At 38.6% G+C, this 14,550-nt stretch overlaps 1 protein-coding gene across 1 annotated transcript in view; it reads left to right on the top strand.

Annotated features, from left to right (window-relative positions):
• Window positions 1-14,550, top strand: part of LOC126095776 (nuclear cap-binding protein subunit 1) — a 208,634-nt gene that overhangs the window by 154,091 nt on the left and 39,993 nt on the right. The window contains exons 12-13 of the mRNA XM_049910582.1: window positions 899-1,137; window positions 12,345-12,523. Of these exons, the coding sequence (XP_049766539.1) occupies window positions 899-1,137; window positions 12,345-12,523 (418 nt within the window). The remainder of the gene's footprint in view (window positions 1-898; window positions 1,138-12,344; window positions 12,524-14,550) is intronic.

Genomic DNA, 14,550 nt, shown 5'->3' with positions numbered 1-14,550 from the left:
CTCATTTTTCTTGCTGTAAGAGCACTGACCTGAAATATTCCAAATTTGTTGACAGTAAGGAGCTTCTCCACAGGCACATATTTCCTGCTGTACCTCATACCATTCAGCCAGTGATTTGGGATGCTGGTAGACAATGCATGTTTTGATGAACTACTGAGGTTTATTCTGTCTAAATCTTTGTGAAAATTTCATTTTTTTATCAGTACTTGAGTTATATGAATGCTGATTAATAATAATAATAATAATAATAATAAACAGGATGATAAAATTAACTTTTTTAGTTTTTCACAGACATGTAAATAAAGCAATGGGTCGAAATGTATCACAGAAATGTTAATAAATATACAATCTTTTTAGGTATTTCCTTTTATTATGTGAAAAATATTTTGAACATGTGTACACTAATTTTGGTTGAATTGTACGGCATTGGGAAACTATTTGGAATGGAAAAGTTGCAGTGTGATATAGTAACTATGGTGTCTGTCATTTACTACTTTTGTGATTAAATTAGCTGAATGATAAGAAGAAAGAAAAAAGATTAGTGACAATGAGGTTATTAGAGATAGATTGAATGATAAGAATTTCCCAATATGTGCTTTGATCACACTCACTTTTGTGTTGTTAATTTCCAATGTTGTTGACAAATTCAATCCGAAGGTGGTTCTCCAGCTGAACTTTATGAATAAACTCAATCCAAAGGTGGTTCTCCAGCTGAACTTTATGAATAATGCTCATACACTCCATGCTTTGCATATTTTACTCATGACTATGAAACTACAGAGAAGCAAATACAATCTGGTTATTTTGAACAGATTGAGTGATTTACTTCAGCAGACTGACCAGGCTAGAAGTTGTTGAAAACCTGATATCAGTGATCTGAGTTTGCATTATTTCACAGGGTCGCTGCCTGGGACCACGGCTGCTCATCAGCTGGTAGTCTCTATTCGACAGAAATGTACCCCTGAGGAGGTTCTGAATGTACTAAAGGATCTGCCAAATCCATGCCCGGAAGAAGATAGCGAATCGAGATTTAATCCTTTGAAGATTGATGTCTTTGTGCAAACATTACTTAATCTGGGCTCGAAGAGTTTCTCACATTCATTTGCTGCCCTATCAAAATTTCATAATGTGTTTAAGGTAAATAATTGTTTACTGGTTCTTTTTTCCCTTTCAGAAGTATTCATGTTGTATCAAAGAGGAGAAAATACACCGTGATTTATGAATGGACACATTTGCCAATGTATTTACAACTTTTTATTTGGTGCTATATAGTTGAAAGTATTTTCAGAAAAAAATGTTATGGGACCTAAACTTACAGATGAATTGATAATTGATAAGAAAGTGTTTAAAATTTGTTTGGTAAACTGCTAGAAAAATTTTTCTGCAAAATGTGAATCAGCCTCATTACTCAAGCACTGCTTAATATATTCTGTTCAAAATAGATATCAAGATGATATCAAACAATTCCTGTGTAGTAAATAATAATCTATTTTGAAATTTCAACAAAAATTATCACAAAGTAAAAGGAACTTCAATAGCTTTCTATCCTGTTGCATCTAAATTGGCCTAGAGTGGTGTAAAATTTTATGTTTTAATCTTCTACAAGTTCTTTTTCTCTATGTATTCTTTCCTCTGTTCCTGACGGTGACAAAATTCCTGGCATTTTAAACTTGAAATTCTGTAATATACTTTGTGCTGATGCTGTTGTATGTTGTAATTACCACATAACTAGTTTTCTGTGCTTATCTTTTATCTTACAAAGGTAAGACAAGCTCTCTCATAAAAGGAAGTATAATTCAGAGAACCAATTGAAATTGGAGGGAGTAAAATATTGGAGCCTAGGTAAGTTTAAGAATACTGACACTTTGAGCAGTTACTCTTGTAGAAAACAGGTGATCTGTAAAAGAAGCAGTAGAGAAGTTATTGATATTGAGCAAGGCAAAAAGGAGGCAGCCATGGATATTGATAATAATAAACAAATAATGATAATGAAAAATATTGAAAGGAAACAGCAAGATTAGAGGCACTCAAATGAAATTAGCCAAAGTGTATAAAATCCAAAAAGAATTGATGTAGGATAGATGTATGTGAACATCGAAACAGGGTAATACAGATGCTGCACATGTATTAATAAAGAGTCTTTAGCGAGCACACTGGTAAGAGTCAGAAAAATGCAATTGAGTAATGGAAGCAGAAAATTAGGTGATGGGTGGGAACAATGCTTAGAGAAGCCTAGAATAAATTAGGTGAATTAAAAATGAAGACACAGTGCAAGAAGATAACAGGGAAGAGACAGTGCAAGTAGATAATAGGGAAGATGTAGCGCTGTTCTCTGAATTTCAAAATGATTTTCAGAATCTTGAAAGAATCAAATGTTCAGGTATTTGTGAACAAATAGTGAACTCTTGCAGGCATCAGACCTAAAAGCAGGGCAAAAACTAGAAAAACTCATGAGTAAAATTTAGGATTCTAGTGGTATTCTATTAGAATTTGAAAATTATGTAATAATTACACTCAGTCTAATACAGGATGGTGCAGGGAAATGGAAAATTTTGAACATTATTGTTCTCTACACTGTAGTGCCGGCAGATGTTTGGAACCAGTGTGTAGTAGTTGTGAACACATTGCCATTTAGTAACCATGCAGCAGTTGAGTGATGGTTTCTGTGAGAGTGTTTTACATGCAGAATGATGGTGTGATTACTGTGCAAAGAGTATTTCAACAGCATTACCAGTTAGGATGTCACAGATATGCCCATGTGCTCATGCAATTGCAACATGGGTAAGTATTTTGAAGAGACTGGTTCAGCCTTGAAAAAGGAGCCACCTGGTGTGATTTGAATGATACATACCCCAGAGAACATTGCAGCTGTTCGAGTTTCCATCAAGAGGAGCCTTCACTACTCATTTAACAATAAGCATCTGCACTAGAGACTAGGTGCCATAGCATATGAAGAATACTTCACAAATTAAAGTTGCACCTGTGTAAGTTACAAATTGTACAGCAATTAAATCCACAGGACCCTGTGTCGTATAGGGAGTTAAGCAAATGGGTTTTGGCTAAACTCAAAGAGCACGCTAATTTTCATAATCTACTGTTGTCAGATGAAGCATCCTTCCATCTTAACAGATATTTTAACTTTAGTATCCCCACCAGTGGACATCACAATGGAGGCAGAAGAGCTGGCATGGGTAATGCAGCAGGCGACTGCAGAAACCTGCCAGCAAGGACACACATGACACATAGGATGGTCAGATCTGTGGGCGAAGGATTTTATGTGCTAAACTGTGTGCGTGGAACACGTTGGTTTTAAGATATTCCCACAGGAAGAAATCACATGCACTAAGATCAGAGGATCTTGCAGGCCAAGGAATGTGAAATGATGCACTTACCACACAATTCGTGAACAGCTTCCATGGACTGTTGCGCAATTCATGGCACAGCACCATACTTCTGAACACATGTGTTTTCAGTGTTAAGATCAATCTGTCTCAATGTAACGAATGTTTCAAGCATATCAACATAGTGTGCGGACATTATTGTTGTTGTAGTGCCATCCTCGCATTCACAAAAATAGCAGTACGCCATGTGGGCCATTGCTTACCTGGATTTCAGCCACAGCCACCCTCACATAGTGAATCGTGCTGAGTGTTTAGCCATTAGCTGTCCATGCCAGTTGCGCTCTTGAGTTCTCCAGTGCTCATTTCGAAACAGATTCGGATGCTCTGCTTCCTGTAGATCAACTCAAATGGCTAGTTCATTTCCCTTGCATTGGGTTCTGTTTCCTGGCTATTATCAAATCACTGTTGGCCCGTGAAATATCTTTACTGACTGTGTAGTGAAGTGACATTGTCACCCCTGAATAGACACTAAATTAATAAATCATATTTCTGCTACAGAACACAGGAAAATCCTTGTGAATTTAATAAGCGTCCATTACATATTGCCAAGGCGACTGTGTGGTCTGCCATATCATGTCATGGTGCCATTGGCCCTTACATTTTTGAATGTGAGGATGGCAATACAACAACAGTAACATCCAGTCGCTGTTTGGTATGCTTGAAACATTTATTACACTGCTTGAGCTTAACATAAAAAACACTTGTGTTCAAATGAATGAAGCTGTGCTACATATTCCTCAACAGTTAATGGAAGATGTTCACGAATTGTGTGGAAAGTGCATAATTTCACATAGTGATTAAATTATTCCATGGCCTGCGAGATCCTCTGATGTCTTCCTACAGGGACATTGTAAAGTACACACACCCTGCAACTGTCCATGAACTGAACCAGAAGATTCAAGACAAAATCACTGTCATTCCCTGAGAGACGCCACACTAAGCATTCTGGAGTTTCCATAATGGGCTGTTATAAATTGAATGCCAAAAGGGAGCGTATCTTTCCAATGTCATCTTTAAGAACAGAGACAGTTTGTGACAGTTTGTAATGAAAACATAAATGGCATACTTTATACATGCACTTTCATCAGTAAAAAGTATTTTTCCTGTGTTTGTTTGTGGCAATTACATTACTTCAAAATTTCCACTTTCCCTGTGCCACCCTGTACTACAAGTACAAAAAATACTTAAATTCTCTTCCAAAATGGAAGAGAAAATTGAAAGTGGGTTAGGAGAGGACTGGTTTAATTTTAGAAGTAGGGGCAGTCGATGAAAAATTTTAGCCCTCCAGCTACTAGTAGATGACAGATTTAAGAAAAATAGGGAAACATAGTTTGCGGATAAATTTGGAGAAGGGTTTTTATAATGGGGATTGAAGTAAAATGTTTTCCATTCTTAGGCAGTGCGCTATAAACCACAGGGATAAAATGGTAATCCATTTTCTTTTTATGTGAATCAAACTGAAATAGTCGATATTGACGGAAGTGTGCAAAAGGTCAGAATCGGGGAAGGTGTAATGGAGGACTTCTCATTGTTTTGCTGATATTTAATTTTTACATTTTACAGTGAGGAAACTAATGGTTTATCATGCATTACAGGTGTTGTCTGTCATGGGCAAAAAAATGCTTGATAGTGATTGTAAACAGTAGTTGCCGAAAGTTATCAAAAATTAGCTGGCTGCTTAATGAAATAGAAAGTGTGGTAGTTGTCAGCTACAGTATGCACGTAAGCTAAAACAAAACTATGATGATGGTGTGCAGCAAGTGGACATACTCGATAGCTAAATTTTACTCTAGGGCTGCAATCTCTTGAAGTGATGAGTTTTGCTATCTCAGAAATATAATATAAAGAAGGAAATGCAAGAAAAAGAAAGTAGCAATGATTTCACAAGGCAGAATGGTTGCTATGAAAATAAACAGCTGCCAACACATAAGAATATAAATTACTTAGTTTACTCGTACTATGTGTGAAGGGGCTTTAGGAGAAAAAAACTGCTTAGCCCCAAGATTGCAATAAAACACAGTATTTAATAAGGGTAGCTTCCAAGTATTTTAGTATTCATTATTTGAGCCCATGCTAGATCTCTGAGGTGTCCTGTGAGTTATTCAAAGTTCCATCCATACTGGATTGCCTTTGTGTAGTTTAATGGATGAAGACAGACAGTTAGCTACATGACAATATTCCTAAGCATTGTTATATATTAGTTTTTAAATTATATTCATATAATGAAATGAATGAGCTTTTGTAGGGCTGTAATACAGGATCACATTTTGTTTGTTGTTCAGTATTATTTGGCTACAGATGTCCATGTGCTCAATCTAAGAAGCAAACTGTAACTGCTTTTGGTCGCTTTCTGTTGGCATGCCCCAAAGTAATTATGGCCCTGATATGGGTAATCACATTGCCTAATTTGTCTGTGCCCTAAGCATGGTGTCTTGCTCTATGATAATATAATTTTAAGATTATGAATATAATAGAGGGAAACATTCCACACTTTGGGTTGAACACCACTTATTTTAATAAGTTCCTAAAAGTATTTTGGCTTTCAATCTAAGTTCTTTTTATGATGTTCAATTAAAAAAAGTTCTAATTTTTTTAGTATTTATGTTGGCACTTACTTAACTATGCTGTCATGAAAGTACTTGCAGTTTTGTAATGATATAATGTGTTTACTGTAAATATGATGTATGGGATGTCTTAACTATGTTTTGTTTGGAAGAAATCATCAAGAAGTTTTTTGGCATTTCAGAACTTTTTATATTTGGAATCATGCTTGGTTTTAAATTACATATTTGACTTTTAATGGTAGAAACTATCCACTGCAGTGACACCTCTCATACTTGGTGGCAGTTCATCTCATGCATTGGCTGTTGACAGTCAGTTCTTGTGGCGCACTAGTAGGCATGACATGTGGTCATATGGAAGCAATGTTGTGGTGATTTGTGTACATAGTAATTTTAACTTTTATTTTTGACATGCCAATACATCATTCATGTCATATGTTGTGCATCTGGAGATTTAATGCAAAGATTTTGTGTATATCTGGCACAAGATGTTCATAATAACCTGCATGAAGACATGTTGTCATTGATTCATCTGTGGGTTAATTTGGCATTAGTTGTATAACAGGTTGTAACACCTTTTGTAATGTTATTATGGATCTGATAACGGTAACATAGTTATACCGAAACCAGTCATCCACAATACAGTGTTTTATTGTGATCTTGGCTAAGAAGTTTTGCTTCTCCTAAGGAAAAAAAATATAAATCTTGAGACTAGAAAAATATTTCTAAAAGCTATGTTTGAAGCACAGATGTGTATATCTGTGAAACATGGGGAGGGCAGTAATGAAATGACTAAGTACATTTGAAATGTGGTGTTACAGGAGCTTGTTAAAGAAAGAATGAAGTTTTTGGAAGTCAGTCAGAGTAAAAAAGTTGAATGATTGAATTGAGATCAGGTTAAAATGGTTTAGACATGTGAAGAGAATGGAAAAAACAATAGAAACCAAGTCCAAAGGCAAGAGGAAGAGACAGAGTAAGATGAATTGAATTGAATTGAATTGATCAAGACCAGTTTAACACTTTGGAGATTGGCCACTTTGAAGGATGTTGAGCATAGGAAACTGGCCATTAATGCTAATGTTTAAAGTGATATTGGCACTATGTAATTGATCAATGGAGTGAATATGCTCATCAAAAAGCCAGTTCCCCTTAGAATCACCACTGTTCACATCAGAAAGTGCAACAATTTACAAAATCTTCATGAATTTTTTAGAAGATAGTAACCTGCATATGTCATTGGATGTATTATCATGAAGGCCTGTACCCTGTGCTATATACGAGGGCAGTTCAATAAGTAATGCAACACATTTTTTTTCTGAAACAGGGGTTGTTTTATTCAGCATTGAAATACACCAGGTTATTCCCCAATCTTTTAGCTACACAACACTATTTTTCAACGTAATCTCCATTCAATGCTACGGCCTTACGCCACCTTGAAATGAGGGCCTGTATGTCTGCACGGTACCATTCCACTGGTCGATGTCGGAGCCAACGTCGTACTGCATCAATAACTTCTTCATCATCCGCGTAGTGCCTCCCACGGATTGCATCCTTCATTGGGCCAAACATATGGAAATCCGACGGTGCGAGATCGGGGCTGTAGGGTGCATGAGGAAGAACAGTCCACTGAAGTTTTGTGAGCTCCTCTCGGGTGCGAAGACTTGTGTGAGGTCTTGCGTTGTCATGAAGAAGGAGAAGTTCGTTCAGATTTTTGTGCCTACGAACACGCTGAAGTCGTTTCTTCAATTTCTGAAGAGTAGCACAATACACTTCAGAGTTGATCGTTTGACCATTGGGAAGGACATCGAACAGAATAACCCCTTCAGCGTCCCAGAAGACGGTAACCATGACTTTACCGGCTGAGGGTATGGCTTTAAACTTTTTCTTGGTAGGGGAGTGGGTGTGGCGCCACTCCATTGATTGCCGTTTTGTTTCAGGTTCGAAGTGATGAACCCATGTTTCATCGCCTGTAACAATCTTTGACAAGAAATTGTCACCCTCAGCCACATGACGAGCAAGCAATTCCGCACAGATGGTTCTCCTTTGCTCTTTATGGTGTTCGGTTAGACAACGAGGGACCCAGCGGGAACAAACCTTTGAATATCCCAACTGGTGAACAATTGTGACAGAACTACCAACAGAGATGTCAAGTTGAGCACTGAGTTGTTTGATGGTGATCCGTCGATCATCTCGAACGAGTGTGTTCGCACGCTCCGCCATTGCAGGAGTCACAGCTGTGCACGGCCGGCCCGCACGCGGGAGATCAGACAGTCTTGCTTGACCTTGCGGCGATGACGACACACGCTTTGCCCAACGACTCACTGTGCTTTTGTGCACTGCCAGATCACCGTAGACATTCTGCAAGCGCCTATGAATATCTGAGATGCCCTGGTTTTCCGCCAAAAGAAACTCGATCACTGCCCGTTGTTTGCAACGCACATCCGTTACAGACGCCATTTTAACAGCTCCGTACAGCGCTGCCACCTGTCGGAAGTCAATGAAACTATACGAGACAAAGCGGGAATGTTTGAAAATATTCCATGAGAAATTTCCGGTTTTTTCAACCAAAATTGGCCGAGAAAAAAAATGTGTTGCATAACTTATTGAACTGCCCTCGTATATCCCTTCAATTTTGTTTTAGATATCAGATTCATCACTTACGTAATGTGGCTAAATCATACAAACACCAAATGACAATTTAAAAACGTAAGTATAGTAAATAATATAATAAATCAATGAGAGAGAGTGGTTGGGCACAAATTGCGAGATGAGTCGTTCGTTGCTGAATACTGTTGTTGAAATGGTGGGAGGAAAAAATGACTGGGTCAGACCAAGGTATGAGTACATAGGCAAATCATTGATGATATAGAATTCAGCACCTATCCTGAAATGAAGAGAATAGTTGGCAAATGAATACAATGGAAAACTCCATCGAACCAAGCTTAGGGTTGATGATCAAAACAACAACAACAATGTAAAGAGCAACATACAGTCATACAAACTTTTCTGTTGTTTATCATCATAACAGTGTTTCATTTAATTTATGTCCATTCTATGTTTTTCCAGTGCTAGCTCATTGTTTCATACAAATGTACCACGAGTATATGACGACCCTGAATGTATGAAGATCCCTTTTTAGGAGGCTCCTTGAGGAAATTGTTATTTTAACGTATTCTGGCTAATCAAAATTGCAGACTGTTTTATTGATATAAAGTATCTACCTAAAAAAAGTTAACATTATACCTATTCTAAACTTTTGCTGTTTATTGATTTCTGCATTTTCATAAAGCAAGGAGGAATAAAGTAAACAAGAAAGGTTTATGCTAATTTTTATCTTTACTTGGTTTCTGCTTACTATTGAAGTCAGTCATCTGTGGTATCACTATTTTTAATCATCGTCATCACGACCACCACCACCACCATCACCACACCTGCTTCCAGACATGTCACCCAGCTGCTGTTCTCTGATTGACTCCATAGATCCAGCACCTGACATACTCTCTTTTGTTTCTATTATGCATGTGCCACTTTCTCATATATAGACATTTACCATCTCTTGCAGAAATGGTTATTATTGTTCAGTGTTTGTCCAGTTTTAAAGTAAGTACAATTCAGATCACAAATGGCTTCAGGCAGACTGCAATTTAAATGTGGTAGAAGTTCATAAAAAGGCAGGCTATGTGGTGTACATTCCCATGGTTGGCATAACAGCAAAATTTGCTGACCCCCTCACCACTTCCCTCCACACATTCATCCTGCAAGGGGGGATCAAATATAAACAGTTTTTTTGTTCCTGAACATCAACAGTTGGTAGGACTGGCCCCGCACTTCTGCTATCTTGAGGTGGGACCATTAGAAGTGAGGAGAGCATGCTGTTAGATATTCGCCGCTGTTTCACCAGTAACACTAACAATGTCTGAGCAACAGGTGCGTGCCTGTGAAGGAGTTACAGTGGTGGAAATTTGCCAAAGATTGACTGCACAGTTCGGTGATGAAACATTATTGAGGACGCATGTGTTTGCCTGGCATAAAATGTTCAAGGAAGGACAAGAACATGGGAAAAGTCAGCAACATGCTCGCTGTTCTCAGACCAGCATTGCAGACAAAAACATTCATGCAGTTAAGGACATTATTGACGACGATCGATGGGCGAGAATATCAGAAATTGCACAAAAAGTCTGAATTAGTTATGGGGGCTGTCAAGCAATCATCACATACGACCTACAGTTCTGTAAAGTGTGTTCCAGATGGGTCCCTAAACTTTTGACTGAAAATCTGAAGTTGAGATGTTTGGAGGTCTGGCAGAGGCTTACAGCAAGGTTTGCGGTTGAAGGTGATGCATTTTTGAGTCTGATCATCACCTGCAATGAAACATGGGTTCACCATGACATTCCAGAATCCAAACGAGCCAGTAAGGGGAGGCAGCACCAGTGAAAACCAGGACTCGACTGTCAGCTGGCAAGGTTCTTTCAACCATTTTTTTTCCCGATCAGCGAGGCATTTTGCTGATTGATTTTTTTGCGTGAGTGACACACAATCAATACTGCTTACTACTGTGAACTGTTGAACAACACAAGAGTTGCATATCGCCACAAAAGATGAGACCAGTCGATTCGACAGGTCATCTTCCTCCTGGACTACGTTTGATCATCCTTCTTACAGCCTGGACTTATCATCCTGCGATTTCCATTTATTCAGACCGCTTAAAGAACCTCTAGGAGGGCAACGATTTGAAGATGACAAGAGTGTGAAAGACTTTGTGCGCAACTGGCTGGTGACATGACCCAGTTCTTTTTATGATGAGAGCATCAAAAAGCTGCCCATATGCCAGGACAAATGCTTTTCCAAAGCAGGAGACTATTTGGAAAAATAAATTATTATTGCCTTGAGTTTTTCAATAAATGGATTTAAATAAAAAATAAAATCCCGTTTATTTGATCTGCCCTTGTACTTCTCAGACAAGCTGCTGTCACTGATCATGTTCCAACCCTTATGAATTTCTCAAAATATTAATCTATTATACAACATAAAAATATGAAACTCAGTAGCAATACTTTAATCTTTGAATATAAGATGACTATATATTTTCCAGATAATTAATTTAGAAGAAAACTTCATCTCATAGTCAGGTAAATGTGGTATATTGTTTGGTGCTGCTCAATTTTTTAGTAGTATGACTGGTAATCTTGTGGATCTTGAGAATGAAGTGTATGTTGAGAAACAACTAATGTCTGTACAGCATTTAGACTGTTTATAATATGATATGATTGTAATGGTGCAGAGTATATAAAAAGGACATTAATGAACTTTGATTATTTTCTTATTTGTTTCTTGAAATATCATTTTTAGGTCTCAGGAGTATGAAGAACCATAACATTAATGATTGTTTACCTAGTACGAAACCTCGACTCCAGGGCCATGGCTGACAGAAAAATAGAAGATAAAAATTCTTTATCTTTGGACATGAATAGTTCTTCTCTAATCATCAGAAAATCAAATCTCACCACCAGAATATACCTCATGCATCTCATAGGAACAGCAGCTGGCTTCCATACCTACATGGTATTAAGGCTAGTCAGCTATTACCAGCTATGTTCACAACTGTGTGGCAGAAATGGGGCCATCATATAAATTGATTACACAGTTTTTTATGGTGTTGCTCCACCACCAATACAGTAATGAAAAACTAAAGGAATAGTTATTGTGAGGGCAAGTAATAGATGTTTGCTGTCTGAAATGTGCATAAGGATCATGTTATCAGTGTAATGGACTGTCAGTTTCTGAGGTTGTATTTGGTGACAACTGTTTCCTTAACTGTCTTTTCCCATACATCCACATGTTATGTTGTATATATGGAAGAATCTCAGGCAACAGTAGTTATTTGATACAGATAACACATGGTAACTGGCAAAGAAAATACTGATCTGACAGTGCCTAGTGGAATGTTTCATAACTATAAAACAACGGATTGTTGTATGTCACATCATGTTTGTGTACTCCCAAGTACACTGTGTACATATTTCTCTCAATTCATTACAGAAATGGATTTTCCAGAATGGAAAAGGTAAACAGTATGATCAAAGGCAGCCATTCCCCTGTAGCTGCTTGATACATAGTGCATAAACATGTAATAACACAAATTTGTTTCCAGTCCAGTTTCTCTCTCTCTCTCTCTCTCTCTCTCATTCACACACACAACCAGTATATGCACATCCTCTGTGCAGGGATGTGTGTTGGTTATGTGAGTGTGAACTTGTCAAATTAGAAAAGGCTAGTAGATTACCCAAGTTTTTGCCTTTCCTTGTTTTTGCTTGTTGTTTCTCATAGTTAAGTTGTTTAAATCACTTGTATCATTTTATACAACATACCATTTTTGTTTCAGGTTTTGGCAGACTCTGAAGCAGCACAGATATGTATTCTGCGAAATATGTTTGATTTGTGGCAGAATCACCAACAAATGATGGTGGTTTTAATAGACAAGATGTTGAAGACACAAATAATTGAGTGTTCAGCTGTTGCTAACTGGATATTTTCAAAAGAAATGACAGGAGAATTCACAAAGTAAGACGATAACACTTTTTGCAGTGGTTATTATGTGTACTGTTGTTGTTGATTTCATTTTGAAGACTAGTTCGACACAGCTCTCCCTCCGTGTCAATTTGTCCTGTGCAAGACTTTTGATCTCTGAGTAATATGGTCTCCCTCTACAATCCCCCCCCCCCACTCCCCCCGATCCACACACACACACACACACACACACACACACACACACACACACACACACACACTCTCTCTTCCCTCCCCTCCATTATCACATTGACAATTGTTCGATGTCCCATTAAGTGTCAACAACCTATGAGTGCAATGGTGGTTTTATAGGCAGCTATGGATGTGGGCAATGCACAATCTAATATACTGGCTTGACTTGTTGTTATCAAAGTGATTGGTTGATTGAATATATCTAAAAAGAAAGATGATGAGACTTACCAAACAAAAGCGCTGGCAGGTCGATAGACACACAAACAAACACAAACATACACACAAAATTCAAGCTTTCGCAACAAACGGTTGCTTCGTCAGGAAAGAGGGAAGGAGAGGGAAAGATGAAAGGATTTGGGTTTTAAGGGAGAGGGTAAGGAGTCATTCCAATCCCGGGAGCGGAAAGACTTACCTTAGGGGGAAAAAAGGACAGGTTTATACTCGCACACACACACATATCCATCCGCATATACACAGACACAAGCAGACATTTGTAAAGGCAAAGAGTTTGGGCAGAGATGTCAGTCGAGGCGGAAGTACAGAGGCAAAGATGTTGTTGAAAGACAGGTGAGGTATGAGTGGCGGCAAATTGAAATTAGAAATTAGCGGAGATTGAGGCCTGGTGGATAGCGAGAAGAGAGGATATGCTGAAGGGCAAGTTCCCATCTCCGGAGTTCTGACAGGTTGGTGTTAGTGGGAAGTATCCAGATAACCCGGACGGTGTAACACTGTGCCAAGATGTGCTGGCCATGCACCAAGGCATGTTTAGTCACAGGATGATCCTCATTACCAACAAACACTGTCTGCCTGTGTCCATTCATGCGAATGGACAGTTTGTTGCTGGTCATTCCCACATAGAACGCTTCACAGTTTAGGCAGGTCAGTTGGTGAATCACGTGGGTGCTTTCACACATGGCTCTGCCTTTGATCGTGTACACCTTCCGGGTTACAGGACTGGAATAGGTGGTGGTGGGAGGGTGCATGGGACAGGTTTTACACCGGGGGCAGTTACAAGGGTAGGAGCCAGAGGGTAGGGAAGGTGGTTTGGGGATTTCATAGGGATGAACTAAGAGGTTACGAAGGTTAGGTGGACGGCGGAAAGACACTCTAGGTGGAGTGGGGAGGATTTCATGAAGGATGGATCTCATTTAGTCAGGATTTGAGGAAGTTGTATCCCTGCTGGAGAGCCGCATTCAGATTCTGATCCAGTCCCGGAAAGTATCCTGTCACAAGTGGGACACTTTTGGGGTTCTTCTGTGGAAGGTTCCGGGTTTGAGGAGATGAGGAAGTGGCTCTGGTTATTTGCTTCTGTACCAGGTCGGGAGGGTAGTTACGGGATGCAAAAGCTGTTTTCAGATTGTACGTAACTTTCCGCTCCCGGGATTGGAATGACTCCTTACCCTCTCCATTAAAACCCAAATCCTTTTGTCTTTCCCTCTCCTTCCCTCTTTCCTGACGAGGCAACCGTTGGTTGTGAAAGCTAGAATTTTGTGTGTATGTTTGTGTTTGTTTGTGTGTCTATCGACCTGCCAGCGCTTTTGTTTGGTAAGTCTCATCATCTTTCTTTTTAGATATATTTTTCCCATGTGGAATGTTTCCCTCTATTATATTCATATCATTAATTTGATTGGGTGATTGGTTGTGTATAAATGCTTTAAAGCCTGTATATTTAATACAGAATTAATCCTTCATGCTATTAACTAAATAGCCAACTCATGACGATCTTATTTTGCTGCTTTTGCTTTTGCTTTGGCCTTTGCCTTTGCCTCACATCTGCCCAGAGTCGGAATGACTATATGATCGGAAGTGGTACAGTTAATTTAAAGTGC

This window comes from Schistocerca cancellata, chromosome 8 (genome assembly GCF_023864275.1).
Source record: "Schistocerca cancellata isolate TAMUIC-IGC-003103 chromosome 8, iqSchCanc2.1, whole genome shotgun sequence".
Taxonomy (NCBI): domain Eukaryota; kingdom Metazoa; phylum Arthropoda; class Insecta; order Orthoptera; family Acrididae; genus Schistocerca; species Schistocerca cancellata.
This window is presented reverse-complemented; position numbering and strand designations above follow the sequence as displayed.